The sequence below is a fragment of the Orbicella faveolata genome, unplaced genomic scaffold, assembly GCF_042242905.1.
Source record: "Orbicella faveolata isolate gen_17 unplaced genomic scaffold, um_ofav_v1 contig_15, whole genome shotgun sequence".
NCBI classification, from domain to species: Eukaryota; Metazoa; Cnidaria; class Anthozoa; order Scleractinia; family Merulinidae; genus Orbicella; species Orbicella faveolata.
In genome coordinates, this window is record NW_028301542.1 from 1,990,001 (window position 1) to 2,017,500 (window position 27,500).

Sequence of the window (27,500 nt, forward strand, 5' to 3'; positions counted from 1 at the left end):
TACCTTATACCGTGCTTTTTAGCAATGAGATCAAAGACTCTGGTCATTCTTGTCAATACTAACTGGCAGCGGCGAAGCAATGTTGGCCCTTTTTTACGTATATCCGGACAGTTAAACTCGCCATTTTCTTTGCGATCGCACTGAGCTATCGTTGTGTAAACAGTCGGGTGTAAGTCAATTTCTTGCACGTAATCGTGAGACGCCATTAAAAGTTTTTTCATCGCGAAAATCCAAATAACCAGCACAAAAATTGCTGCCAAAAAGGTAGTGTTCTTCCTGTTACGGTGAACTGAACGAAGACCCGTCCATTGCCAAAAGCTGTTCATGACGCTCAAATTCCTCGATTCGCAAGAATCAAAGAACTTCCGGTTAGCTCTGTCGGGGCTAACAATGCGTGTCACAGCCCATCTCACAGCCCGTCTCACATCTGTCAAGGAAATGTCGGTGATGTCAAATTCATGCCTGACCGCTCTTAGGGTTCGTCACGCGTGACGAACCCTAAGAGCCTCTGCGTGGGGGGCTAATTCATTCTCAGTGTTATCAAATTATTGCGGCGTGACCGTTTAAGACTTTTTGTTGTCGGCCGTATTTTAAAAGCAGCCCGGGAGAATAAGAGTTTTGGAAGAAGCGAAAGATACTACGATTATCAGTTGAGTAAGGCGGGACGAAAGTTTGGTCGCCAAGTTTTAACGTAAAAATCGTGTTGTTGTCACGGGCAACTTACCTCGTTTCCGTTGGTAACAATATCAACAGCCGTTGGTCGCCTGTCGCGTCGCCTACAATTTCGCGCGCTTTGCTGCCAATTGACGTCAAAGGCGGACAAGTTGCCAACGGATACGGAGCCAGTTGCTCGTGACAACAACACGATTTTTACGTTAAAACTTGGTGACCAAACTTTCGTCTCGCCTTACTCAACTGATAATCGTAGTAACACGATCACCATTATATTAAGACAAGAAAATTCGATATGGCGCGGACACGCGCGTTAACAGGTCAAATCGTACGGTTCATATTTTTTCAGGGTTTGTACGGATCATGTAAAACCTGGAAGATCATGGAATTTATTATTTCAATTTGCAGGCCTGGAAAATCCTGAAATTTAAGTGAGGGTCATGGAAAGTCATGGAAAAGCAATATGCTCTCTGGGAATAAAATGGCCATAGGATAAAAAAACGGTCATGAAAAACTCGGAATGGTCATGAAAAACTTGGAATGGTCATGGAAAACTTGGAATGGCGCAACGCGGTTTTTCTTAAACAAGAAACTCAAAAGCCGGACGTGCAAGTTACTTATGAACTCCTTTTTTGCAACGAAAATAAGTTATACTGCTCTTTGTACCAAAGAGATTCCGTTTTCATAAACCCTTAAAACATGATATTCCCAAAGCTTAATATAAAATGCTTTACACATAAGCACGCTATTTGCATGAAGTATTTCGGTTCCCAGCAGTTATGGTGTGCATAAATTTGGCTCCCATACCACAGTATTTATCATCATCTTTGGTTGTGTTGTTCAAAGAAAAGAGAGGCTTTCCTTTCGTTACAAATTGGATCGCAAGTCGAAAAGTCGATCAAAGGCTTCCGCGATTTCGAATAAGAGAAAATATACTCTAAAAATAATGCGGTAATGCCGTCTCAAAATCGCATTTAGTTGAAAGTATGAATAAAGATAAACCTATCTTGCTTCTCTAAAAGGAAACGATGTATTAAAGAGGATAGAATATATAGAGGAAGGGGTATAGAAGCTTATAGAGGACTAAGAATTGAAGCTTAACACCACCTAAATTGCTATAAATCGGCCTAGAAACCTCACAGAAAACCAAGGAAAAACACACCCGCGACAAGGTAGGTTTATCTTTATTCATACCCCTTCGCATGAGAATATTAGCTTAAGAATATAACCGTTTTTCTCATACAAATCCTTGTATTTCGACTGTTGCGTAACCTGTCATGAACTTATTTTTCTGCTGAATTTACGCTGAAAATATTATTGAGAATATTCTTAGATTATAGCACATAGCATTTCTGTTTTCGAATGTAATTTTGAAGCCAGCCTGCCGGCGTTAAAACCTAATATCACGCACATAACTTCTTGAAGAATGTTATTAGCATCGAACGTACGGTTCTTTTTTTTTGGGGGGGGGGGGGGGGGCTTTTTGGCTTTTTGGCTAGTTTTGCAGTTTAGAGAAAGGAAGAAGTTTATACGCTTTTGTTCACGGCCTCCACCTATCTCTTTCGTGACAGCTAGGTGTCACATAACATAGAAGTTATAGAATTGAATTGTATTCACATATTTTCAACACACCGAAATTAATATATATTCTTTTCAAAATCTTAGCCTCGAGTTTATTCTTAAAATTAAATATTCTTAAAATTCCGAAAACGTCAACCTCGATATTCCAGTCCTGATCAAAAACAAATTGGCTGAGTAGTCTAATTGGTAAGCAATAGGTTTGGTTTTGGCTTTACGACACGCAACTGAAATCCGCTGTAGAGCGAGAGTAATTAGCCTGAAATTTCAGTCATCTCCTACCCTCACTACAGTCGGGAGATGACTCACATTTCAGGCTAACGGGCGAACCACATCATTGAACATACAGCAGCCCTAAAAGAAGCTTAAAGTCGCACGTTCAGCTAGTTACAGTGGCGCATCTAGGGGAACCCCCCCCCCCCCCCTTTATTGTGGGTAAAAAAATTCGCAGAAGGAAGAAAAGCCGGCAGGGCAAGCAAGCACCCCCGCCCCCCTAGCTTAAGGTCTGGATCCGCCACTGAGTTATTTGTAACAATTTAATCGTACCTTCAATTCACAAAATAACTTTGTTTCTGTGAATTGTTAGCAATGTTCTTTTCAAGATCATGTTAAGGCTCTTGTATTAGCAAAACACCTACCCAGCGAATGGAATACTGCCGAGAAATGGCCAGCTATGCTTTCTTGAGTTTCATCAGCTGTTTGGGTTGTACAACTTACTATTGATTTAGTGTCAAACCTATTCTGTTTGGGTTGACGATAATCCCGGGACGATAATTAACGAATGACAAACATGTAGTCAACTGTATCTTTTGTTAACTGTGAGCAAATTTACATTTGCACGAAAGCTGCCAAACTCTCGTCGCGGAGTGTTTTCACGTGACGTGTCGGCAAGATAGTTTTGTCCCGAAGCAATGGAGCGGAGCGCATGCGCTTGACGTCATGGCAGCCCATGATATTTGTGTTCCAAAACAATGAAAAACGGCGGCCATGTTGGTGTACCAAACCAATCCTGTGGGAGTTCAACTCTTTCCTTATGTAAACACTTTCTTTTTTCCAATAAATTTGCATGGCTGCTGAAACAACGTGAATGCATACGCCCAAAAGCCACATTCAACATATCATTCGCGAGCTTAAAAAGCCATGACGGCAACGGCAACGGGAACGTCACTGAACAAAAGATTTAATGAGCAGACCAATGGTTGTGCACGTGCGTTATAATTCTTGGTACATTTCTTTGCCTTCCTCTTCAAAATAACGACGTGAACTGACCAAATTCTGCGTTGTCTGGAGAACTTGAACCCGGCACGACGGCTAATTTTTTAAAATTCTTATTTCAAATTTATCGCTGTGTTCCGGATTTAGTTTTGCGATAGTTTTGGCAGTGATAAATAAAGTAAATGACTTTAGAGTATCGCGAGATTCGTAGGTAAAATATAAATTCATTTTTTAATCGACCTTGTCCTCGGCGTTGCCGTCGTGGTTAGTTAAACTCCCTAATATTCTATGTTGAAACGACCTTTGGGGAAATTAGCCGATCACTTCAACACTCTTTGTTTGGTTGCTTCTCTTTTTATTTCCACTATTGATGACTTCGGTACAATACTCACAAAGTTCTCTTACTGCTACTCTTGACTGGTTACAGCAATTACTACGACTACAAGGAGCTAACTCGTCACGTTCCTTTTAAAGGGACAACACGTCATCCATCAAATCAATGTCAATCCGTCAATTAGGCTAACGTAATGTCATGCGCAGTTCGAATAAGGTTCTATTGCGACTGCGCACCAAGCTACTTAGCATATTTTCCTTCGTGGTTATCGAGGTTGACTAAAACATTTTCTACCTTGATTTTAACCGACTATTCTTAAGTGGTTGACCTAAATAAGGTAACGTGAGCAATATAAAAGTTCAGGAGCCCATGGGTCATGGGCTCCTGAAAAGTTACAATCTTCGTTCTTACCGATTAAAAGTTTAGGATAACACCAAGTTAAGAGATAAAAGTTGTTGTCAAATATTTCATGCAACATAAGTGTTACAAGGAATGGGTTTGCAAACTCCAAGCTTCGTGGGCGGGATTTCCAGTTAAAACTATCCATCTCATCAACTGGACGTGCTCTTGGTACAAACATACTCTAACGAGGTGCCGCTGCTATTGTAAGGAATCTTTTCTTTATTTGGGTCGAAGTGTGAACTAGGAATAAATTAATTAAACATCGCTGTCACACTCCTCGAAAAGGTCAGTAAAAAGGGCAAGGTTTGACTGAAAAATTGGACAGGAGACTGAAAATAAGTTAAGGAGTCTAACGCGACTAATTCCAAAAAGAGCGCTTCCAAGATCTAGATTTCAATTTTTATTTCATTTTCTCGATCGACACCCGCGAGTAAACAAACAAACGAGTTGCTGGACAACGCAGCTGAACCGAAAACATGTAGTGCCGCAACGGTGCTCGCAGAACATGAATGTATCAAGGCATCCTACCAAGAATCGGCTAACAAATTATTTAAGTAGATACTACATTCAAAATAGTTAGATTACATGGCACTATTTCCAGTGTAACAACGGTCAAGTAATTTACACATATTTCGCTGAAGAACTAGTTCCTAGGAAACGCAGCACCTGCGTACACATCAACAACGATAAGAAAGGCAACATTTTTTAAACACCTAAAATGTTCCAATATTATATTTCGAATGACCCAACACCTATTTCTTAAAACATTACCATTAACTTTTTACTCATTATTACAACGAATAAATATGGTTGGGAATTTATATCTTGCTTGCATTTTTATTGTTTTACATTTAGCGTGGCTACGATGCCTTCAGGACAAACTTCTATGTTTGGTGTTGTTTTCTTTGTATCCAAGTATCTTTTGGAAATTGAGGGACAAAAGAGACTTAAAAAGTTTGCATTTTGACCCGAAAGCGTCGGAGCCATGTTAGAATATTCAAATATCAAACATGGCCTATTTAACGAATTTTGTGAATTGTGAAAGGACTTTCAGGTTTTCCCTCTAACAACCACTGTGACAAGTTTATTGTTAAAACACCGGAAGTGTTTTGCCTAAAATGACGACCAATGTTTTCATTAATAGATTATTGTTTTGATTTTTTGATCGCGTTGAATCGAAGTTTCCAGTTTTCCAGTTTTCCCTGTATTTTTATGAAATTGCTGAATTGTACACTAACCCTTCATCTTCTTTTTATGACATCAAATTTCAGAAATTTAACTCTCCTAAAGAAAATGACAAGCTTCCTCCACCCCCTCCCCTCTCCTTTAACATACGAGTACTCCCCCGGTCTTTTAAAACCCAGTTCTTTTGATATCGGACCCGAACTCGCCTCCCGGTTAATCGACAAAGCCTCCCCCGCTGTTTAACATACGAGTATCCCCCGGTCTTTTAAAACTCAGTTCTTTTGTTATCTATAGATCATATCGGGCCCGAAGTTGCCTCCTGGATAACCCACGAAGCTTCCCCTTCCCCTTCCCCCCCCCCCCCCCCACACACACACCCGGTGTTTAACATACGAGTACTCCCCCAGTATTTTAAAACTCAGTTCTTTTGTTATCTATACATCATATCGGGCCCGAACTTGCCTCCTGGATAACCCACGAAGCTTCCACCCCTTTCCCCCCCTCCCCCCCAGCCCCGGTGTTTAACATACGAGTACTCCCCCAGTATTTTAAAACTCAGTTCTTTTGTTATCTATAGATTGATATCGGACCCGAACTCGCCTCCCGGATAATCCACAAAGCTCAAGTGTTCTCGTCAGGAAAGAAAATCCCAAGGGAACAGAAGGATCCGGGACTCTTTGAGGAAGCACAGAGTATTCTCTTCAAAGAGATGCTTCCTTATTGGGCGGGATTCTGCAAACAGTACACTCAACCTGCAGACGAGGGAAAAGTGAAACTACCACGTAAGTACTCGTAATCCCACTGGAATAGGCCTTTTGCAACAGGTGGTCACGTGACGTGCTTTCCAAGAACGCATTAGTCATTGGTAATGCATAATGTTATCAGAGATAGAACGAACATTTACAAATAAGCTTACATGCAAATTTGCAGGTTTATATCTTTAAAGAGCGAAATTTCATGGATATTAGAAATTAGAACGATATGTAAGGGAGAGGGTCCCCAATAGGTTTGGCGGGATGCGGGATGCGGGATTTGGCTTTTTTTCGCCGTGATATTTGGGATTTGAGCTGAAAACAGCGCGGGGGGAAGCGGGAATTACAGTTAGGAGCGGGAGCGGGATTTCGTGTTTTTATATGGTTGGGATGCGGGATTCATAAGGAGAACAGAGCGGGATACGAGATTTCAATTCTTACATGACCTTATAAATTGTCATTGACCAGCGCAAAAACCGGCAGAAACGCGCGTATGGTTGTGTCGGGTTTCAAGTAATAGATAATGAATAGCAACAGCTCTGTATCCTGTCAGGTTCTGTCAAACGTATCCATTATCGCTTGACTACGTTAGCATCATGAGACTGAATGAGGACCTATGAGGTCTTTGAATCCTAGTCCTACTGATTGCGATCATTTGTGTTGAACTCTGACATCAATGACATCTGTCCATTACCGACATTTTCAGTTGACGCTTGTGTCTGTAATCTTGGTCCCCCGATCCTTTCTAGTTTTTCTAGTCTTTCGACCTTTTCCAGAGCGCTTGGTTTGTCTGGGCCAGGATGGCCACACCGGATGACAGTGATAGTGACTTACCGTACGAAGTATGCGACATTACGAATTGCCTCGCCATATATTACGAAAAGGATGCGCGAGCAGGAATGCCTTCATTAGGAAAGAAAAGTTCTGAGCCCAGATTTCAAGGAAAGTGAAGACGCTGAAAGCTTTAAAAGAAACTGTCAAGTGTATTTACGGGCCATCTCTTAAATATGGGAATGAACAATCTTTTTCTTTCACTGATACGTGGACAAAAGAAAACAAAGCAGTAAACGTTTTACGGAAAGAAACGTTATAATCATTTGTGCTTACTTATCTGCTACCCACTGAATTCTTTTGTGATCTTTTATACGACATCTATTTTTAAAAAGTTTCTGTGTCAATAATTAAATTATTAATTTAACAAATTAATAATAACGTCTTTGAAAAGTGGGCGGGATCGGGATTTCCAGGCAAAAAGGGTCGGGATAGCGGGATTAACAGGAAAAAATGGGCGGGAAAGCGGGATCTGAGAACCCTATTGTGGACCCTCTAAGGGAGGAACCTGAGGGAAACACGTTTTGAATAAAGCTTATAGGGGGATTACCGCGGGAAGGAGACTCATATAAAAAGGACAGGGATGCTCGTCGGAAATATCGAAAAGGACCCCAAGAGGTACCAAGATGCTGTTTTGTGTGCGTGTCTTGAAATATTTTTCACTCCTAGGAGGTGCCAATAAAAAAAAAAAAAGCTTATCTCGAGTTCCCGTCATATATTTTTTGGCCGAATACCCTAAAAGTTACCGCAAAAGCTCCTGCTGTGAACCTTTTGAGGCTGAACACTCTGAGAGGTACCAAAACCGCTCTTTTAACCCTTAAAAGGTAGGACGAGACACCCCCGTCCTTTCTATATTGGAGTCACCCTCCCTTGGGGATTACCTTTCATTCTCTCATTGTCAGTCGTGTCAGTCTCGCCAGTGTAGGAAGCCTCACAAGTAATTTTTCCCCACCCAGCTACCAAGCAAGAGAAACTCCTTCAGAAGCGTTATGCGGAGTTCCTGAAATATCCCGCGGTTACCAAGGCCATCACGCTTCCACTATTGCTCCCTTCTGCGCATGGTCAGTCCAAGAGTGAGCTGACCTTTTCTGTGTCAGACGGAATGAAATGGAAGGTAAGAAGAAACATTGAGCGCAAACAGGTTTATATTCCGCTTGATCTCAGGAAATACTTTCCTTTTACCTGCACGGTTGCATCACTTCCCCTCTTGCTTAAGAGTCACGCCTGGGTACAATAGCCGAGGAAGCTTTAAGGCGCGCAAAATACAACTGATAAGCAAAGTGAAATCGTTGCAGTCAGTGCACTAGACATTCTTATAGCTTAGCAGAGCACAAGCTTACCGAGAATACCGCAGTCTTTAATTTAATACTAGGAATCTTGCGTATCACAGCTTTGTCGTATGAGCAAATCTAAGCTTGGCATAGTGTAGTATTCTACCCTGGGTATTGTTATTCATGACATGGTAATGAGTTATGGGGAATCACTCTGGCCTGGGACAAGGCTAAGATCAGGCGAAAATGGAAGCGGACAGCTAGGTCAAGCCCGTCTCACTTGTTGGGGGGGGGGGGGGGAGAGGGTGGGTCGCCAACCTCTTCGCTGTCGCGACTTCGAGTAGAGTAATGGAATGGAACGTGTGTAAATTGATTTATACTGTCATTTCCATAATCCCTAAGTCACATTTATACCGCGTATTCCACAGTCTTACCAGCTGTTCCTTATTTTACAGGAATCTAAGGACCTTGAAACAGCTAGTGTCGCGTCGAGTGCAGCCGGAAGTGCTCGAGGTAGACCCGCAGAGAATGGGCCCACGATGGACCTGGCCAATCAACAAACACAAGTAGAAGTAAACACATGACAAAAGGTACCCTGTGATATGGGTCTCGCTGGCAAACCATGACTGGTGCCCTCAGGAAGGCACCTTCTGCAGGCCATAAGGCTTCCAAGCAGCACTTAATTTACTAATAACTGGAATCTTCTCTCGAAGGTTCTGTGATTGGCTCTTAGGCCCAGGCCACAAGACGAACTTCACATGAGAAGAACTAATTTGGAATTTGAGTCGATCCAAACGGGTTAAACTTGACCGCTGGGTCAATCGTTCGATCCGTCTGAAGCAGACGGACGAACTCAGTTGAGTCAAGCGTCGAACTTATCATGCATTAACTTAATTCGCTGAGTTTAGTTCGTTTCATGTGAAGTTCGACGTTTGGTCTGGGCCTAAGAAAACTGTTTGTAAAACAGAAGCTTTTCATCTTCGCAAGTGTGATAAACGTCTAGTTTCTCCCTACAGTATTAACACATTGTCAAGCACACAGGTGATGACAAGAGAGAAACTCGTCAAGTAATTGACATTTTCCTGATAAAACACCAAACTCTCAGAACCAAAACTAACAGAAATGTATGGAATAAGTAGGGAGAATTTATATTTTGAGCATGACATCAGTAAGTAGGATGATAAAGAGCTCTGGACTTGATTTTTTATGTCATACCGCCTAGTTATGTTCAGAGGGTTTTGTTTGAGTTCTTTGATAATCTTATGCAATCAATTACGTACAGCCTTAAATAAAGAGGCGCAAAATGTTCCCATTTAAGCCCCGTCCACACTACACAGGAGGAATTTGAAAACGGAGGTTTCACTCTGAAAACGCATCAAATGTTTTCCGTCCACACTGCGCCGGAGGAATTTAAAAACTCAACAATAATCAGTCATTTTGGATTTGTGTTTGACGAAAACTCGGTCAGGGAAATCACGTGATTATCGTGACGCCATTGTTTTCGCAAAGCTCCGTTTTCAAAATGTTTTCCGTCCACGCAAAAACGAAAAGCTGGCGTTTTTCAAATTCCTCCTGTTTGATGCGCGTTTTCGAAAAGCTCTGTTTGCGTGACGGATTATTGTAGGTTTAACCGTAGAAATAAAGCTGCGTTTTCAAATTCCTCCGACGTAAGTGTGGACGTTCCCTTAGTGCCAATAAATTTAAAGTGAAATGTAAAACCCATCCAATGTTTGCTTTCTGATAGAAGACAAAAATCTTCGGCTGCTTTTTTTCAGATTTGTAAAAAAACGACAGAGGGAGGCTTTATGTAAATACCAATCTAAGCCTTCTGTGAGTAGTATCAGCTAAATAAATCCTTCAGCAGTAATTATTTTTACATCAATTATTACTTGTAAAGTTGAGCAGTGTTCCAAATACTTTGCGCATATTGAGTCGCGCGATAATATTTATTTTTGTACATTATATTTTTGGCAAAGTATAGAATTTTGTAAAGATATTTTTAATTTAAATTAATAAATTCGATTATTTTGTGAATCTTTTGTTGTAGTGTGATATTTGTCAAGTCTTTCTCGAAATTTCCAAGCCAATGCTTCTAAAGCACGCTTGCATTACAATACCTGTGTCCATGCTAAAGGACACATAATCATAATTCGATTATTTCTTCTACGCAACTTAAAACTATGAATCATTCTATTTTTTTCGGACTGTGTCTTCCTGGACTCACTGAAAAAAAAATTTCAAATGTTGTTTATAGTGGTCAATGCGCTTAGCTACACCTAGCTAGTCACTGGCATGTCACTTAAACTGAATGAAAGAAATACGCCAACTAAACACAATAGGCTTAGAAATCCCAACTGGCAGGAGGTAGACCAGTTGCCCATTTGCAAGCATGACTGCATGAGGAGTTGAACTAGGGTCTACAGAGCAATAACTCCAGCTTAGTGGTCAGAGCGGGACTTGGGCCCACGATCTCGGGATTTCAAGTCCGGCGCCCTAACCACTCGGCCACGCTGCCTCCTCCCGCTACGTTACCCACAATTCTAACAGGAGGGTCTTCATGGGTCGAATCTCAGCTATTACTGAAATGTTCGGCAATCAGCTATCAGTTAAAATTTCATGCAGTCTATCGCTAAACTTCTCTTACTTCATGTCTTAGCAATCAGCCTGACCATCATTTCTCAGCTGACTCTAAAAGCTTTGACCTATTCTGGGAGCGGTGATGTTTCTCAACGTCAGCTCCACAAAGGTGTTGGTCGTCACAGTTAGCCCCCGACCACCCTACACGCCGGAGAAGTTTGAAAACGCGGCTTTATTTCTACGTACGGTAAGGCCTACTATCTGCACTAATCCGTCACGAAAACCGACGGAGCTTTTCGAAAACACTCTAAAAACCGGAGGAATTTGAAAACGCCGGCTTTGCAATTTAGTGTAGACGGAAAACATTTTGAAAACGGAGCTTCTGGAAAACGATGACGTCACGATAATCATGTGATTTTTCAGTCCGAGTTTTCCTCAAACACAAATCCAAAATGACCAGTGATTGCTGCGTTTTCAAATTTCCCCGGCGTAGTGCGGACGAAAAACATTTGATGCATTTTCAGAGTGAAACCTTCGCATTCAAATTTCCCTTGCGTTGTGTGGACTGGGCCTAATCTCTCTTCCAACTTTGGCCGAGCCCTAGCCCCAAACCTCAGAAAGGTTGAATCCTCTCTCCAACCCTGTAAATTTTACCAGGGAATCGAAAGAGGTTAGTCCACTCTATTGTTGAGAATCCACAACTCATATTCGGAGGTACGCACGTGCATACGTGCCTAAACGGTCGCTATGACCCTGCGCCGTTTCCTGTGATGTGAAGAAACGGTTGGCCAAACGGATTAACAACAACAAAAACAACGACAACAACAACAACAGTCTCTAATTGTCCCACAGCTTAATGAAGAGTAAAATGGTCTAAAATCACCCTCACCGTTAATTGGAGGAGTTGTACTAAACCTAATCTGGTATCATTGCGTCACGACTGAAGTTGATGTGCGTCATATGACGTCACCGTCACCGGAAGTCAAGCGCGAGATTAACATCGACTTCCGTAAGTTATTTTCAGTGCTGCAAAATTAAAGAACTGAATGTCAGTAGCCTCAAAACCTGCCTGTAACAAAAAACCACCTTTGGGGCACATTTATCAAACTTTGCAACATTACTAAGAAGAAAAGGTCTGCTGACTTTTGTACATTGTTTCACTAAACTACTTGTTGCGTGCCGAAAAATCTCTCTTCTGAATTACGCTGAAAGGCAAATTACCTGACGAAGTTTTAGGTAAGAACTTTCCTGTACTATTTCAGCTACTCTTGTTGGTTTTCTTTGGTCGGTTTCCACACTTTAAAAAACTAAAAAGAAGTCATAAAATTTGTAGTATGTTATTTGTTCACAAATCTTCGAAAATTGTCTGAGATTACTGTCTAAATTGAAGTTTGGTTTTCCGGACTTCGTCCAAAAGCCTGAAAGAGTTTAATTGCTCTTCAGCCTCCGTACACGAAGAGCGAAAAAACAAAAATTGTTCTGTCTCGACTGAGATGTGTAAAGAAAATTCCGGAACTACCAAGTTTGACTCGACTGGGTTCTCAAAAGAAAATTGAATCAATGTTTACCTTTCATGCAAGCCGACTGAATTAAAAGGAGCCAGTTTATTGCCGGAGCCATCAATCATTAATCCTAAAATACATTTTGCATCGAGGTAGTGCAAACAAACTTTGTCATTTGACCTTGCGGATGCTTAAACGACCCGACGTAAATGCTATTCGCACGTAGGCAGGCTGTAGAATGTTGACACCACACTCGACAGAGGATACGGTTACGCGGAACATCTTGAAAAAGAGAAATTTGACTATGCCCTTGATGATATGAGCGAGTACCTTGCACAAAAACGTTCTGTAGCGATGCCTGTAGACTTCATGATTGACAAGACAGCTAAAGAGGCAACTCACGGTGCTACAGTAAGCCGCGAAAGCAGTTTTAGCAGTGTGGAATTGGCCGCTTCGAATTCCCTCAGTCGCGAGAGCAGTTTTTCGAGCGCTGCCAGTAGCAGTGGAAGTGGAATTTTCGACGCAGATTCTCCTCGCCCCGCTTCTCGATCAAGTTCCTGGAGATCGAACGAAGACCCCAGCGAAAGGCAGTTTATTTCGAGCGTAACCGATCAACAGTACCAGAGATTGCATAACGCAAGAGCGAGATTTCGCAAAGCCAGGGAGGCCCCGTCTAGTGGGTCCTCTTCCACAGAAGCGTTCCACACTCCACCCGATCACGCCCGAACTATGACGAAAATCAAGCGGCCTGAAGTCCACGGACGAAGTGCCTCTGAGCCTGAAGTCTTGTCGAAGATCTCGAAGTCCAAGCTTTCCTCCAGCCCTGCAGGTTTGGTTATAACGGCGCCGCCGGTAAAGGGTTTCATAGAGTATCGTTTACGATCTCGCTCCTTCACCGGAGAAGACAATACGGAAGAAGATAGAATTCTCAAAGATTTCTCCCAGTCACTCCTGTTACAAGTCCCAGACAATGGTGTGGAGGGTATAAAGCGGTCTCCCCCAGTCAGTCGCCGGAAAGAAGCCAAAGAGAAAATGGATAAGGTATATACCAACTTAGATTTTACTCTTCATTCAATTTTCCAGTTATAACGGTCTATTTTTTAAGACTCTGAAAGGAATTTCTGTCTTCGTGCTAAATACTTTGCATCGTGCGTGGAAGATAGCAAAATTTATTCTGTGCATTTCAATTACTGTAATTGTTTTTGACAACAACTGTGCCAACACAGGATAACACGGCTAAAGTATGCAATGAGCTCGAAAATCCGTTTTCCAAAGAAAGCCCTCACCCACGCACTTAATTTTCCCACTAGGAAAGGCACCTTCGTACAGTTGCAATCACGAAATCTCCACTTTTTGAGATTTGTGTCTTTAATTTCTCGAGAGTCCTAGATCTATATCTTGCATACAATAAGTGGCGTGTATCGTACTTCCACTTCACTTCTCCTATCCAAGCGGAATATCAAAATTTACAAAGGCCTCGACTGAAGCCGTCTATTGTATGTCTATAAGAGGGACTTTCCGCGTTTTAGCGCGTAGCAACTCTGTTACTGGCCAAATTTCTTTCACCACTGGAGCATGCGCACATGCCGTTTTCTAACTCGCGCTGTATAGTGGGATACCCAACAACGCGACGAGAGACGAAGCGACTTTACTAGTTTGCTGGGCACCCACATTCATGATCAAAAAGATTTGGTCAAATAAGATGTAGGTAGGAGGCTCGGGAACGTTCTGCTCGATAGCTTTCATTTGAATGGTCACACACCAGGGTTTTATCCACAGACGTAAACGTTAGAACCACCTTGTACAGCGTAATAAACAGTACCACATGAAAGTACTGCTCAATAGCTTTCATTTGAATGGTCACACACTAGGGTTTCATCCACAGACTTAAAAGTTAGAACCAACTTTGCATTGCATAACAGTAACACATAGAAAAGAACCACGGGTTCTCATCACTTAGATTTCATGCACAGACTTAAAAGTTAGAGGCTTTTTGATTCTGGAAAGGGCAAGGGCAGGAAACTGGCAAGGGTCATCAATAGAACTTTGCTTTACATCCCTGCGGTTAGAGGTAGAGAGGCTGGCTTGGGAATGTGATAATACTAACAGACCATAACAAAGCTGTTGACTGAGAGAGAAAAGCAAGGTGTACTTAGTGACTTTCTTCTCCAGTTTTCCAAAGTATTTTTTTTCAAATGGAGAATCTGCTGAAGGAAACATTTCCAATTGGGACGAAGAACCGACTTTTGTCGGATTTCAATCTAGCTTGTGTTGTAAGTTGTGCCGTAATTCAACCATATGGAACATATAAAACCTCTTTTTCTTCACCTCGAGTTACTCTTGACCTTTTGTTCTGCGTCAGTTAACACATCAATGGTTACTTTACTTATGAATCTTGACAGCACATCGGCGAAAGTAAATATGTGAAGATGAGATGATCATGTCCCATCTCACGTAAGCTGGCATAATGAGTTCATAATGTACTAGTTCTTTCAGTGTTCGTCGAGAATACATGAAAAATGTCACTGAAAGTTTGAGACTTAAACGTCAACGGTCTCAGAACTGGTAGCCTTACCATCTTTTATGACGCCTTTTCCATTTCTGCCATCCATTTTGCTGTAATTATTTTTGGGCGGGGATACCAAAGATCCTAGAGTAATCGGTGTTAAACGCGCAAGGACGCATAACAGTCTTGAACATTTGACTCTCTCCTCTCTCTGTTGCCATTATTGTACAGATTACCTATAAATCTTCTTCGCGTGTCAAGTAATTTTTTTCCAATGGTGGGTTTAGGTTGCTCGATTCCTACGTTCATACAGTCTCGACGTAAATGTCAATTCTTCTGCTTATGTACACCTATGGTCTTCAATAATTTATTTATGTATAGCAAGTTTCGTTCTTACGTATTAACAGGAGTCTCTCTAACTTGCTCAACTTTGGGAATTTTTCCTTTTTTGCTTTTTAGACTTTGCGGACAGCGTCCTTTTCAGAAAAGGACTACGAATTGTTAAAGAAGGTGAGAAACTTCTTAGATGTTAGAAATTTAAAACACTAAGGTAAAATACAAACTTCGCAAGGATAAGCCTCCACTCTTAGGGCTTGTCACACACTCCTCCCCTCCTCCACTCGAGGGAGGTAAGATTGCATGATGAACACCAAGGAGCGTCTGCATAAGACTGGGAAGCAATACGAGGATTGAATCCCTGCCTCTTCATTGACGAGGAAATTTAAAAGTAGGCCCGCAACGCGTAAGAACGTCTTTGTTGTTTTCTAATTTGTTTTGTTGTATGTTTTCGGACTTACGCATATGAAAGTTTCTTACTTCAATATCATGTTGACAAGGTCTCTTTTAAGTCACTTGTTTAGAAACATTTCTGTTTCTGATTTTTTTTCCCCATGCACAACTTCTAATTTAGTGACCACTCTCGCTCAAGACGATAAATGTTAGCTTAGGAGCCCATCTGTGGAAGAGTGCATCTTAACCTACGATTAGACGTTCTTTCTTTTATCGAAGCGGTGGAAGAAAAAGAACTCCTGATCGTAGGTCGAGTGCATCTCACATATTTTACCTTTAAATCGGCGTATTTCTAGTAAGACGCCAAGATTATTTTTCACAACAGTCTTGACTCATTTGCTTGAGAGGAGACAAATATGGGAATTTATAGGAACTATTGCATTCATGTTTTTCTCTCAATCTTTTCTTGTAACAGGAAAAAGTCGATTTGCAGAAGGAGCGTGACAATCTGAGACATGAGTGTGACCGCTTACAGTGCGAGCGTGACGCCATACAACTGGAGCGTGACACTCTGATACGAGAAAAAGAAGAGTTACAAGCTGAACTGAACAACAGAAACGACATCATACATCATCTTCAAGATCACGTGGTAAGTGACATATTTGCCGCACGTCAGGTGTGTGTGGAGTTGAGTGAGCCCGCTTTATATTGTTTGGCGGTCAGCTTGGTTTCTAAATAACATATTCTATCAGAACCATTCAATTCCAGAGACGTTATTTCCCATCTATGATGAACCATACAAAATCCCTCCGTTGGTATTCTTTTCAGTTGATTGCTAAAATGTTTAAAGGATAAGTAGCCATACTTGTTTCCGCAAGTATGGCTTGACCAAATCTTCTTTAGCTAATAGCTTCTACTTTAACAGTAAAACTATATCGACAAACCAGTGTGGAGAGACGGAGCTATTAAGACTAGATCATGAGTACAAATGCTGAAAGGATAAATAAACTTTGGAACCTTTCTGAGGTGCAATATTGATTCTGGCTTCAAAGGCATCCCGGTTCTTATAGACTACACGTAATCCCTTTTCCGCTCAGTCCGTCGTGCGTGACGCGAAAGAGGAACGCGAGAAAAAAATGGCCGCGCGAAATCCTGGGGCCAAGAAGCACGCGATTCTCACCCCCAGGGTTTCGTGCGTCCATCAGTTTGCCACGCATTTTTTTCTTGGGGGGGGGGGGGGGGGGTCACGCTCGACGGACTAAGGGTCACTAAGTGAAAGAGGGACTACTTGTAGTCTAAGTTTTTACGACAAAGTTGCGAAATTAGACTTTACAATGTATGGCCACGCTAATTGGTGTATATTTTTTCTTATTTCTTTACAGACAATGTCAGTTCGCTCCTTAGCGGTAAAAGACGAGACCAAATCGTCCACCACTAAACAAAGGTCAAAGTCCGAAGTCCGTCGACCTGCATTCTATTTCCCGGATGAGTTAGCGAAGACAAACGCTTATACTTGTCTATAAAACAAAACAATTCAATGCTTTTCTCCTTGAATTAGTGATTACAACAGCGCAGGACGTTGGAGGAATTCTACAAAGATATGCACTGTTAATTAGCCATTAGGGACAAAGAACTTTGGCCTAAAGAGGACAAAACTATTGCCGTTATTGACTTGTACACGAATTTCGCTAAAATATAGTCGTCTGACATGCCTTCATGTTATTTGGAGGGACAGTGTTTTTTATCCGTAGAGAATTTGTTATTTTGCCATTCGAAGTATTTTTAACGTAGGTAGTACCCACGGGGGAGGTCTCCCATGTGGAAAGGTCGAGGATGCTCGTCGTTTCGCTTAAGGGGGGTAAAACACGGATTCTGATCTCACTTACGATGTTCAGGAAGAAGACACCACCATTTTTTGCCGTTAGCTTTTAGAGTTCAAATTTTCCGACGAGTATCCACGACCTTTTCCTATAGGATTCCCCCTCCCCCCGCGGGATATTACTAAGTACGGGGATTGGCGCCTAACGCGGTTAACAGTAGAGTGGAAATCACTCAGCACTTGTTGCGGACCTATCAAAAGTCATTCCAGTTCAGAGAGTTTGATATTCGTCCAGACTTGGCCAAATTATTTAATTTCTTAATTCGTTTTGGTTATCTCTCTGTTTGATAAGAAACCGGTGTTATAAAGATAAATTAAATATTGATTACTCTTGGGAGTTGAATGGTTAAGAGTTATCTCGAAAAATCCGTATTTTTAAAAAAGATTTCTTTGTGTCCATATGTTTGCATTAAAACATTAATTGACACATGTTCATTTTACTAAAAGTGATCACGCATCTTGTGTATTTTAAATCTTAATGCAACGTTACCCTTTTTCGAAAGCGCCATCTTACTCAATAAACTGAGTTAAGAAAAAAAAAAAGAGGAATAAAGATTCCCCCCCCCCCCGGAATGCTCAACTTAGTACCCAGCCTTGTATCTTCCTAAAACCAGTGGCAATGGCATTTAGCTCTAGAGGAGGATCCAGGGGAGGGACTGGGGAGGGTTGCACCCCTCTTCCTCTCTGCAGTAATTTTTTGTCATCTCTTTGACCTTTCATAGAAACAATGGAATAAAGTTGTTTTATACGTAGTTTTTAACTTCCACCAATTGACTGATTGTCAAGTTGAGAAAAAGATAATGTACATTTCACGACTACATTATTATTTTTATATTTCTGGTTGAGAAGTAAGATAAACTCAAGATTTTACATCATCCCTCCACAAACGCTTTTCAAGAGTCAGAGACGTTTGAAATGGCGTTTTAGAGGGTAAAATCGAAAAAATTTTCCTGTGAGGGATGATCCCGGACCCCTTTAGAAACTCACGAACGCGGCCCGCGTTCGCCATCCACGACCGTCCACGCCAATAGGATCGAAAGTGCAAACCCCTCTCCCTTTCAGGGGTTCCTGGGTCCCCCCTGATTTACTCAGACGTCGTCCAATTCAAGTGATAGGCAGAGTAGGACTTTCATATTCGCTTGTTTTCCGGTTCCCTCTGTGATTTCTCTTTTACACTTTTGCGAATCTGAACTGGTTTTCCAATACTCTACTCTCCTTGCAGTCGTTATTAATTTTACATTGTCACAAAGGCTATGCACTTCTTTGCCGACATGTTTTCTTCAAATCTTGTAATAAGTCTAGCTATGCTACCTCAGTTTGAATTATTTGTGCTTGATCGAAGATTGGGTGGCGGGAGGGGCTGGGAAAGATATTTTCATTCGGTTTTTCACTTTATCCTTATTAAGTCTGTTTTTCTGGCCCCAGTAATAATAAAATGTATGGAAAAAAACCTCGATACAACGAAATCTCGCTATAGCGAACATATTTTTCCAGTCCCTTAGCGCTTCGTTATATCGAGGTTCCGCTGTATATCCCAAAAGAAACGTAGAACCTTTTTTTCGCCCGGGAAAAAGTCAGACGGAGGGAAACTGAACCGAGCTATACCAGAACTCCGTTCGGTCCTATATTTCCAAGTGGCGGGAAAGTTGTGCGAATGAGCGCGGTAAGAGAACTTCGAAATTCAAGGAAAACATTGCTCAATTTCACCCGTTAGGACCTTTAAAGAGCCAAAATGTCGACCGATCGAAAACCTATGCGATTTGCTCACAGTGAGGGACATACAGATGTCTGTTACGACGAAAAGGGCGAGTAAGTTGAACGAATTTTTTAGCTTAGTTCAATGGCGTGCACTTGTGTTGTTTTGTAACCTCTTGCCTGGTCTAAAATACGATTTATAAATCACACTGGCTGCAGCGTCGGATGAATATGTCGGATCATTTATGGGGGCCTGATTCAAATATTTTCACCCTGCATTCACTTGAAGAGCTATGTTCAATCGTTCGATCAGTTTATGAAAGGTGAATGTAAAATGTCGGATCTTCTCCATAAGCCGCGAAGCTAGAGCACTTGAAATTTATCATTTCCAAAATTGTTATTCGAAGCCCGGTCCGACAAATCGATGATCGGAAATTAAATTGAGCAATCGATATCAATCGATAATAAGCTTTGTAATAAGTTTAATTTACATCGATTGGTATCGATTAGTTACAACGCCTGTGCTTTTTAGAGCTCTTGAGATGATTTTAAAATTAGCTCTTATTAACCGAACGGGAGGTCCGTATGGGAGAATCTTGACCGAGGTTGTGAGTACAGACCAAACGTAGTGAGGTCAAGATTCTATGAAGAGAAAATTAGATGCTAGATCTTTGCACATCAGGCCCGTAGCCAGCAAAAAGTTTTGACCGAGGCAATATCCGTGGTTTAATTCTCTTTCTAGTTGTTTAGCAGTGTTTTGTTTTCTTCCTTCAAAAAAAAAAAAAAAAAAAAAAAAAAATCACCAAGGTGAATGCCTTGATTTGCCCCATACTAACTGTGGCATTCAAGTTGTGATAGTTTCTTTCACCAAGTCCACAGTGAAAGCAAATCAACTTTTAAACATGCATAAATTATGTAAATGTACATAATTATTTGTGCTGTTTTGGAATAGCTATCTCTTGACTTGTGGATCAGATGGAGATGTGCGTATTTATAAAGATTTTGACGACAGTGATCCAGAATCTGTTAGAGTTGGGGATAATGTCACAGTTCTAGCAGTTAAGGTGAGTGTAGATTGGATTGTGTGTGTTGTAGTTTATATAAAATGTATTTCAGGTCAAAATTGTTTCAACCTAGGTTAAATGTTTTGAAAACCCAACGAGGTCAGCTACATGACCCGACAAGTTAATAGAAAAATTTATAATGATTTGGAGGGAACAGCAGGAATTAACCTATTGGAGTTCTTTATTGGCACCCTGCATTGCATTGAAAAGTTATCTGGAACCCTATCTTAGTTTAATTTTTTTTTTTAATTTAGTTGATAGATGACCTTTTCAAGCCCTCGGAAATTTTTACGGACAATATACCACCCACTTGTTAAATTACTGAGTAATGCTTATTGTGATGCACACTAACATCTTTTTTTTCACACAGAATAAGAAAATAGTGACGGCATGTGACAATTCTGTCCAGGCATTTACCTTCCCAGAGGTAAATATCCATGTGTTAAATCCTTATTAATTTAGGACACTTTAACACAGTTAAAGAAATGCTATAGCAACGATTGTTATTTTCATTTTTGAAATAATCATAGCAATTCCCGTCCAAAAATGTGAAAAAACTTGGTGGTAAAATTTATTAGGTTGTAAGAAGATCTGAAGTCCAAGTTAAACAGTGGTTTCATTAGCCTATTCAGCAGAAGGACAACTGGTTTTCACTGGCGGATAGACGTTTTTGAAGGAAACTTCTTTATGGGAAAAACTTTTCTTTAGATGGTCAAAAGAAGTGGGCAAAACCATCCTCACGGCCAGTCAATTGCCTGTTGTGTGGCCGTTGTACTGCCATTAGCGAAACCCCTGGTTGAGTTAATGAAAAAATTGACCATTTTGCTGGTATTTTCTTCTGACAAGAGTTGTTTTAATTTGTTTTAATATTAGGGATCTCCTGATGGAATTCTGACCAGATTTACTGCACCTGTCAATCACATCTACTTTAACCAATCAGGAACAGTTATGGTAGCAGGAGCGAGGTATGCTGCGAAGTTTGAAGCTAAAAACAACTTGGTCAGCGGATAGTTTAAGTTTACAAATATTTGAACTTAGTACAGAGTATATATGTGTGTGTGGCACATTATATCTCATTGTGTAGTTCCAGAAAATATCCATACACCCACCATGGAGGGAATTTCACGCAACTTTCCCCCTCCCCTCCACCCTGGAATTTCCATTTTTTGAACACAAAAATACCCCCCCACCCTCCCGAAATTTCCACAAGTCTATGTACGCCCCCTATACCCTCTGGGAAAAAATAGTTTTGGCAAGAAAGTGTTACATGTAAAAGAAAATAGATAAAATAGTAAATTGTCAAATTACCCTTTGAAAATGTGATACAGTTTCGGTTAAAGGATTTGATTAGATGAGTGTGGATGAAAGTGACACCATACTTCTGCATACTTTTATCGTGAAAACGATTGCTAACACACTCAGAACGAAACCCAATTTTACAGCAAAATTACATACAAATGGAGAGAGATAAACAAGAATAAGAAATTCTCAAGTTTGCGAAAATCTTAACATCATTTGTACCTTTATTAAGAAACTAATTTCATGAAAGAAATCGACTGCCACTCAACAGCTTCGAAGACTGATGTGAAAACAAACTGCGATAGTCACCAGTGCTGTTTGGTCCACAAGATGACTCCATGTAGACTGGTAACAAGTAATGACAGCCATTTTCACATTTGTTAGCTTCCAAAGTCCTTTTTGAAGAAAGAAAATTTATTTCAAATATAATGCGATTCAAATACAAGTATTCAAGCTACTATTTTTTTCATGTGAAAGTTCTACTTAGTTGGTAAGAAAGGATTTTTGAACAGCTAGATAGACACTTGAATCCATATTGAATCGAAGGGCATCTGGAAACTAAAGTGACCACCCTACCCCCTCCCCTCTGGAATTTCTTAGGTCTTTGACACCTGCACCCCTCCGGAATTCCCAGTTCCCTCCGTGGTAAGGGTATGGATATTTTCTGGAACCACACATTGTACAGTTTCAAAAAGTCTTCGTAGCCACCCCCAAAAATAATTGTTGGAAATTTTAGAGGAGAGGAGACAGAGTGTGATTTCAAAAGGCCAAATTTTTTATAGAAGTTGCATAGAATGAAGTTCACGTAGAATTTCCATAGAAGTAGGAGGGATCTAATCAAAAAAAAACTTTTTGTGGTACTAGGGGTATGGTTATTTTCTGGAACAGCATATTATAAATTCATTAACGACCAACCAGAATCTAGGAATTTATTTAAATATATATTTTTTTCATGAATCCAGAGCTTTCTTAAATAATTTTCCTGTATATAAGTAACATGTATGCTATGTTTAATTTCATAGTGATTTCAACATCAAAGTGGTAACTGTGGCAGATGGAAGCCAGAGAATACTCAAAGGTCATGAAGCTCCAGTGTTAAGCACAGCAATTGATCCTAAAGATCAATACATTGTAAGTACAACTTGAAAATTTTTGCTCATTAAGGATCCTGTTAAGCTGTAACCCTTTCAGTCCTAAATTTGAAACAGAAATTCTCTTTTAAGTAGTGTTTGTAATACTTTCCTTTGTCCTTGGCCTCCAGTACCTGATTTCATCTAAGCCTGCAGTAACACAGTTGTGTGTATTTGACACACACATGGAAAACAAAGTTTACAGTGCACAGTGTTGAACAAATTTACAATTTGAGAATGAAAGAAATTGAAATGACTTTCTCTTACTGGAAGTGGGAGGCGCGGTGGCCTCATGGTTAGTGCGCTCCTCTCCGGATCAAGTGGTCTGGGTTCGAGCCCTGGCCGGGGACATTGGGTTGTATTCTTGGGCAAGACACTTTACTCTCACAGTGTCTCTCTCCACCCAGGTGTATAATTTGGTACTTGCAAACTTAATGCTGGCGGTAACCCTGCGATGGACTAGCATCCCATCCAGGGGGAGTAGAAATACTCCTAGTTGCTTCATGCTACAGAAACTGGATAAGTTCCGGCCTGATGGGCCATTCGGCTCGTATGCAGACTTTACCAGCTTACCTTACCTCACTTGCTGGAAAGACAGGACACCATGCAAATTTAAAGGAAAGTGAGAGAGGATAACCATTAATGAACACTGTCATTACATGATATTTGATTTTGATTTTCAGGCTTCATCAAGTTGTGATGGTACAGTAAAAATATGGAAGCTGGAGGATCAGGTATGTAAAAGTTTGATTTATACTTAAGCTGAAATAGTATACTTAGGTAATTGTACGGATGCGGTTGCAATTAAGAATTTACACTATGGGGGATGTTTGAGTATTCTCTCAAAATTCTATGTAACATGGCCAAAACAGTCGACGTAGCAACAACAGATACGAGTGTATGATTTACGAGTTTATTGACAAAAATGACGGAGACAATAATAAAAGGAACAAAATAAACGGGAACAAGTAACACAAGGGTTATTGAGAATATAACATTCGAACTAAACCAGTGCTTGACTCGAGAACTTGAGTATAGCTCAGAATAAACCAACTGAATCAACCGAATTTGCTGAACAAATGGTTGGCAATTTATAACAGATTTGAGGAAACTGTAGGAATAACTCTAAACCAAATAAGACTAGGGAGTGTATTTGTTGCCCATGAATACAGGATTTACCTAAGGGAACTAGGAGGTAACTTCTCCTACACAACAGGATTTAGCTAAGAGAAGTGTGTGGGAATGAATCACCAACACATGCCAAAATAAGGTGTGTAAGGAAACCAAACTAATGTAGGAAAATAACTCAAATAGTAAGAAGAAGAATAACACAACACTAATAAAAATAGTTTGAAAATTAGAACTGAAAATGAACTAAAGTGACCTTGTCACATACATGCCACTTTCCCAGGGACAAGTTTTGTCAAAAACAATTGTTTTGCCCTGATACAGCAAAAATTTATACAATCCATGTTATAATAACTGGCTTGTTCTATTGGTATCATTAACATTTTATTTTGATTTCTAGACTTGCTTGACAACATTTTCTATTCTTCCTAAAGTGAATGATGCAAGGTGGGTCACTGTAATTGTAGTGAAATTTTTATTATGAGGCAGTCAATCAGTCAGTCAGTCAGCTGGTTGGTCTGGCAGTTGGCTGGCCTGGCAGTTGACTGGCCTGTTGGTCAGTCAGTTGGTGAATCAGTTGGTCAGACAGTTGATCAGTCAGTCCATTGGCTGGTTGGTCTGTAGGACGTTTTGATCTTGCTTGATGTTTCCACAATATTTAATGATGTTAAGCCACAAGCTTGTATTGTCATTTGAGTATGCTTTGAGAAATAAACCACATTATCACTAACCTGCACTGATATATTTAACTCAAAAGGAGTATATTATGTGGTAACAACAATCAGGGTTGGGTCAACGATGATTCAGTTGGCATAATTTGCATCTGTAAAGTTTATGAAAAAATATTAATAATTGTATCATAATAATTCTAATTATTATTTTATTGTTATTTTGCCTTCCTTAGGATCTCAAAGACTCTGTGTCGTCTTGCCTGGCAGCCAGGCAATGGCAAAGTATGTGTGACTCTTGTGTTGATGCATAACCAATGTTCTTTGAGATAACACAAAGTATGTTGGCCTATAGTTAGTGTGTTGCACTCCATGCAGATAGAGTGATCTTCGTTTGAGTCTTGACCAGGGCAATGATGTTGTTCATGGCCAAGATTCGCTACCCTCATTGTCTCAACTCTCTCCTCCCATTTGTGCAAAATAACACTTGTCGACACTAGCAAATAGAATGCTGGGGGAATGACCCTGTAATTTACTAGCATCCCCACCAGGGGGATTATGAATACTCCTGGTCAGAAATAAGTACTGGCCTCAAACTTTTTTTACCTTTGGGATGAGAAATTATAGCCTGGGGTAATACTTTTTCAGTGGTTATTGCTAGACTGATGTAGAATTAATCATCTTAAACTATCTTCTCTCTTTTCTGGAACTTAAGTATTTAGCTGTTCCTGTGGAGAAAACTATCAAGGTACGAAAATATCGTTATCATGTGATTGCAAGCATTTTACAGTGACTGATTTATGCATTACGTGTCACATTACGCTTCTTTGTTTGTCATTGGCTAAATGAATATTGGTTGTTTCTCATTTTAGGTCTATGAACAGGAAACTTGGAGGAATGTTTTTAACATGGAAAAAGATGGTCACAGCGAGGTATTGATTTTCTCCAAACTTGCCAGTTTTTACAAAGAAATGGGATCACATGTTCTAAAGGCATCTGTGGTCCTGTGTTGATTAATAACCCTCGATCGGTACCCTCGATGGGCCCTTGATTGACACTCAGTCAACACTCCATCGACACCTCAGTTGACACTTGATCAACATTCAATTGGCATGTTGGTCTACAGTCAGTTGAGAGTCAACTAATTTTTGATTGATGCATATGAGTGGGTTGACACTTGGCAGATTATTGACTGACTGTTGAAAGAGTGTCGACCAAGTGTCAATTGAGATGTCAATTGAGTGTCAATCAACACTTGACAGCAGATACCTTTGGTACACATGATCCATGAAATGTATGGGAGGGGGCAAGTGCTTGTTTATTATCCATAATAAACAAGCAAGTGCTTGCTTGCTATTAGAATTATAGTGTTTTCTATACTTCAGAACAGTTAGTGTTAATAGTCTCATGATATTGAAATGGTTGTGTTTCCTATTCACGCAGTTAGTATCCTTAGTAGCATGGTCACCCTGTGGTAATTACCTCGCATCTGCCAGTATCAATGGGGAAATGTTTATTTGGAAGGTGTCTTCGCAAATGGTGATTGAAAGGTAAGTGAAAAAAGATAAAGTATTTTTCGAGGTGGGTGGGGGGGGGGGGGTGGCAGGGGTAGGCAATTACCCCCAAAGCAAATTCCTGAATAGCAAATACTTCTGAAAAAACAAATTGTGTAATTGGAGCTATAGGGAAAATCGAGCAAGTGCTTTCTACTACAGTTTGTATCATTATTTTGTTTTTTGATGTGAAAAAAGAATTCCTGCACAAGCTATTGCCAACGACAAAAATCATGGACAAAAGTGAGAAAAAAGTTCATACTCTAGAATATTGCCCAATCCCCCCTCCTGACTGGTTTTATTTTGTCTCTTAGGATAAACCATGAGAGTGGGCTGACAATCTGTGGTTTGGTGTGGAATCCAAAGGGGAACAATGAAATTGCCTACACTGATAATCAGGTAACGGTTAGAGATGAACTAACTAAATCTTGGCTCATGTAAGAGGAATCCATGGTTGAGTGTTGATCGATGCCCTTGATTGACCTTTCATCAACACTCTATCAATACCTTGATCGACGCTTCACCAACATCTAGACTGACGCCCCATTGATACTCAATTGAGTGTGGGTCGATATATGGCTGAGTGTCGACTGACTCATATGTAGGTATCAGTTGACACTTGACTTGATGGCGTGTCTGTGAAATTTAGTTGACTCTTGACCGACATTTGACGTAGATGTTGAGAGAGTGTCAATTGAGTGTCAACCGACATGTCAATCGAGTATTGATCAAGTGTCGCTTGAGGTTTCAATCAAGGGTATTGATCGACACTCCACCATGGATGTCTTTAGTACACATAATCCCTAATCTTTCTTTTTAATGTGTAAAAATCATGAAGACACATGTATTCTACAATGGGTAACTCTTTTCTCTTTGTAGCAAGCATGGCTAGGAAGTAAAAGTCATTTTGTTATTGATTTTTGCATTAACAATCAGTATTATGTTACTTTTGTAGGGTCAATTTGGTGTTTGTGAAAATGTCATACCAAAAGATGAAGTAAGATGTTCAAACTCTATTGTAACCTGATGTCAGTACTTTTTAGTGCAAGTTTTGTTAGTCAGCTCACATTTTTCCCACAACTCTGTAAGCTTCTTCTTCTTTTTCTCTAGGCTTCTTAGTTCCTTTAGAAACATGAGTCCAACAGCATTGCATTTGGCCGGTTTCAGTTTCTGTAATATTAAAATGTGTTTTTACGAGAGGGGGTTATTGGCCCTTTATCTAACCCCCAACCTGGTGTGGGGGTAGGTTTTCTGTGGTGGTTTTCCTTCCCCTAGATGGTTGCCAGCCAAGGTTAATGGGTGGCCATCTACCCAAGTTTAGAATCAAACTTTTCCTTCTCTTAGATGGGCTGCCCTCACAGGATACAAACCTAAGCTCATAAGCTTGTGAGCTTAGAATAATATTAATTCATTTTTTACCACATGTAAAGGCCAAAAGCTCTAATCGCACTGTTACTGGCAATAATTCAATGGATGACAGCCTTATGATGGCTGCCATGGATGCCGACAGTGATGATGAACAGCTTATTG

General features: G+C 40.5%; 3 protein-coding genes across 4 annotated transcripts in view; all 3 read left to right on the forward strand.

The window, feature by feature from the left end:
- The window catches only part of LOC110069084 (regulator of G protein signaling 22-like), a 29,921-nt gene extending 19,647 nt beyond the window's left edge, over positions 1–10,274 (forward strand). For both annotated transcript variants that reach the window (XM_089287864.1, XM_089287865.1), the window contains 3 exons: positions 5,964–6,168; positions 7,926–8,083; positions 8,696–10,274. In XM_089287864.1, the coding sequence (XP_089143990.1) occupies positions 5,964–6,168; positions 7,926–8,083; positions 8,696–8,824 (492 nt within the window). In that variant the 3' untranslated portion in view covers positions 8,825–10,274. The remainder of the gene's footprint in view (positions 1–5,963; positions 6,169–7,925; positions 8,084–8,695) is intronic.
- Positions 10,275–12,365: 2,091 nt separating this feature from the next.
- LOC110069144 (uncharacterized) lies at positions 12,366–18,199 on the forward strand. Its single transcript, XM_020776615.2, has 4 exons — positions 12,366–13,360; positions 15,285–15,335; positions 16,030–16,203; positions 16,937–18,199. The coding sequence occupies exons 1-4, from the start codon at positions 12,638–12,640 to the stop codon at positions 17,075–17,077; spliced, it is 1,089 nt and encodes a 362-aa protein (XP_020632274.1). The 5' UTR covers positions 12,366–12,637; the 3' UTR covers positions 17,078–18,199.
- An 866-nt stretch (positions 18,200–19,065) lies between these two features.
- The window catches only part of LOC110069083 (WD repeat and HMG-box DNA-binding protein 1-like), a 22,912-nt gene continuing 14,477 nt past the window's right edge, over positions 19,066–27,500 (forward strand). Inside the window, exons 1-14 of the mRNA XM_089287867.1 lie at positions 19,066–19,242; positions 20,081–20,192; positions 20,563–20,619; positions 21,066–21,157; positions 22,514–22,622; positions 23,305–23,355; positions 24,150–24,196; positions 24,654–24,702; positions 25,133–25,165; positions 25,290–25,349; positions 25,861–25,967; positions 26,285–26,369; positions 26,926–26,967; positions 27,401–27,500. The exon at positions 27,401–27,500 is cut by the window's right edge and continues 81 nt beyond it. Coding sequence (XP_089143993.1) covers positions 19,166–19,242; positions 20,081–20,192; positions 20,563–20,619; positions 21,066–21,157; positions 22,514–22,622; positions 23,305–23,355; positions 24,150–24,196; positions 24,654–24,702; positions 25,133–25,165; positions 25,290–25,349; positions 25,861–25,967; positions 26,285–26,369; positions 26,926–26,967; positions 27,401–27,500 — 1,021 coding nt within the window. The 5' untranslated portion in view covers positions 19,066–19,165. The remainder of the gene's footprint in view (positions 19,243–20,080; positions 20,193–20,562; positions 20,620–21,065; positions 21,158–22,513; positions 22,623–23,304; positions 23,356–24,149; positions 24,197–24,653; positions 24,703–25,132; positions 25,166–25,289; positions 25,350–25,860; positions 25,968–26,284; positions 26,370–26,925; positions 26,968–27,400) is intronic.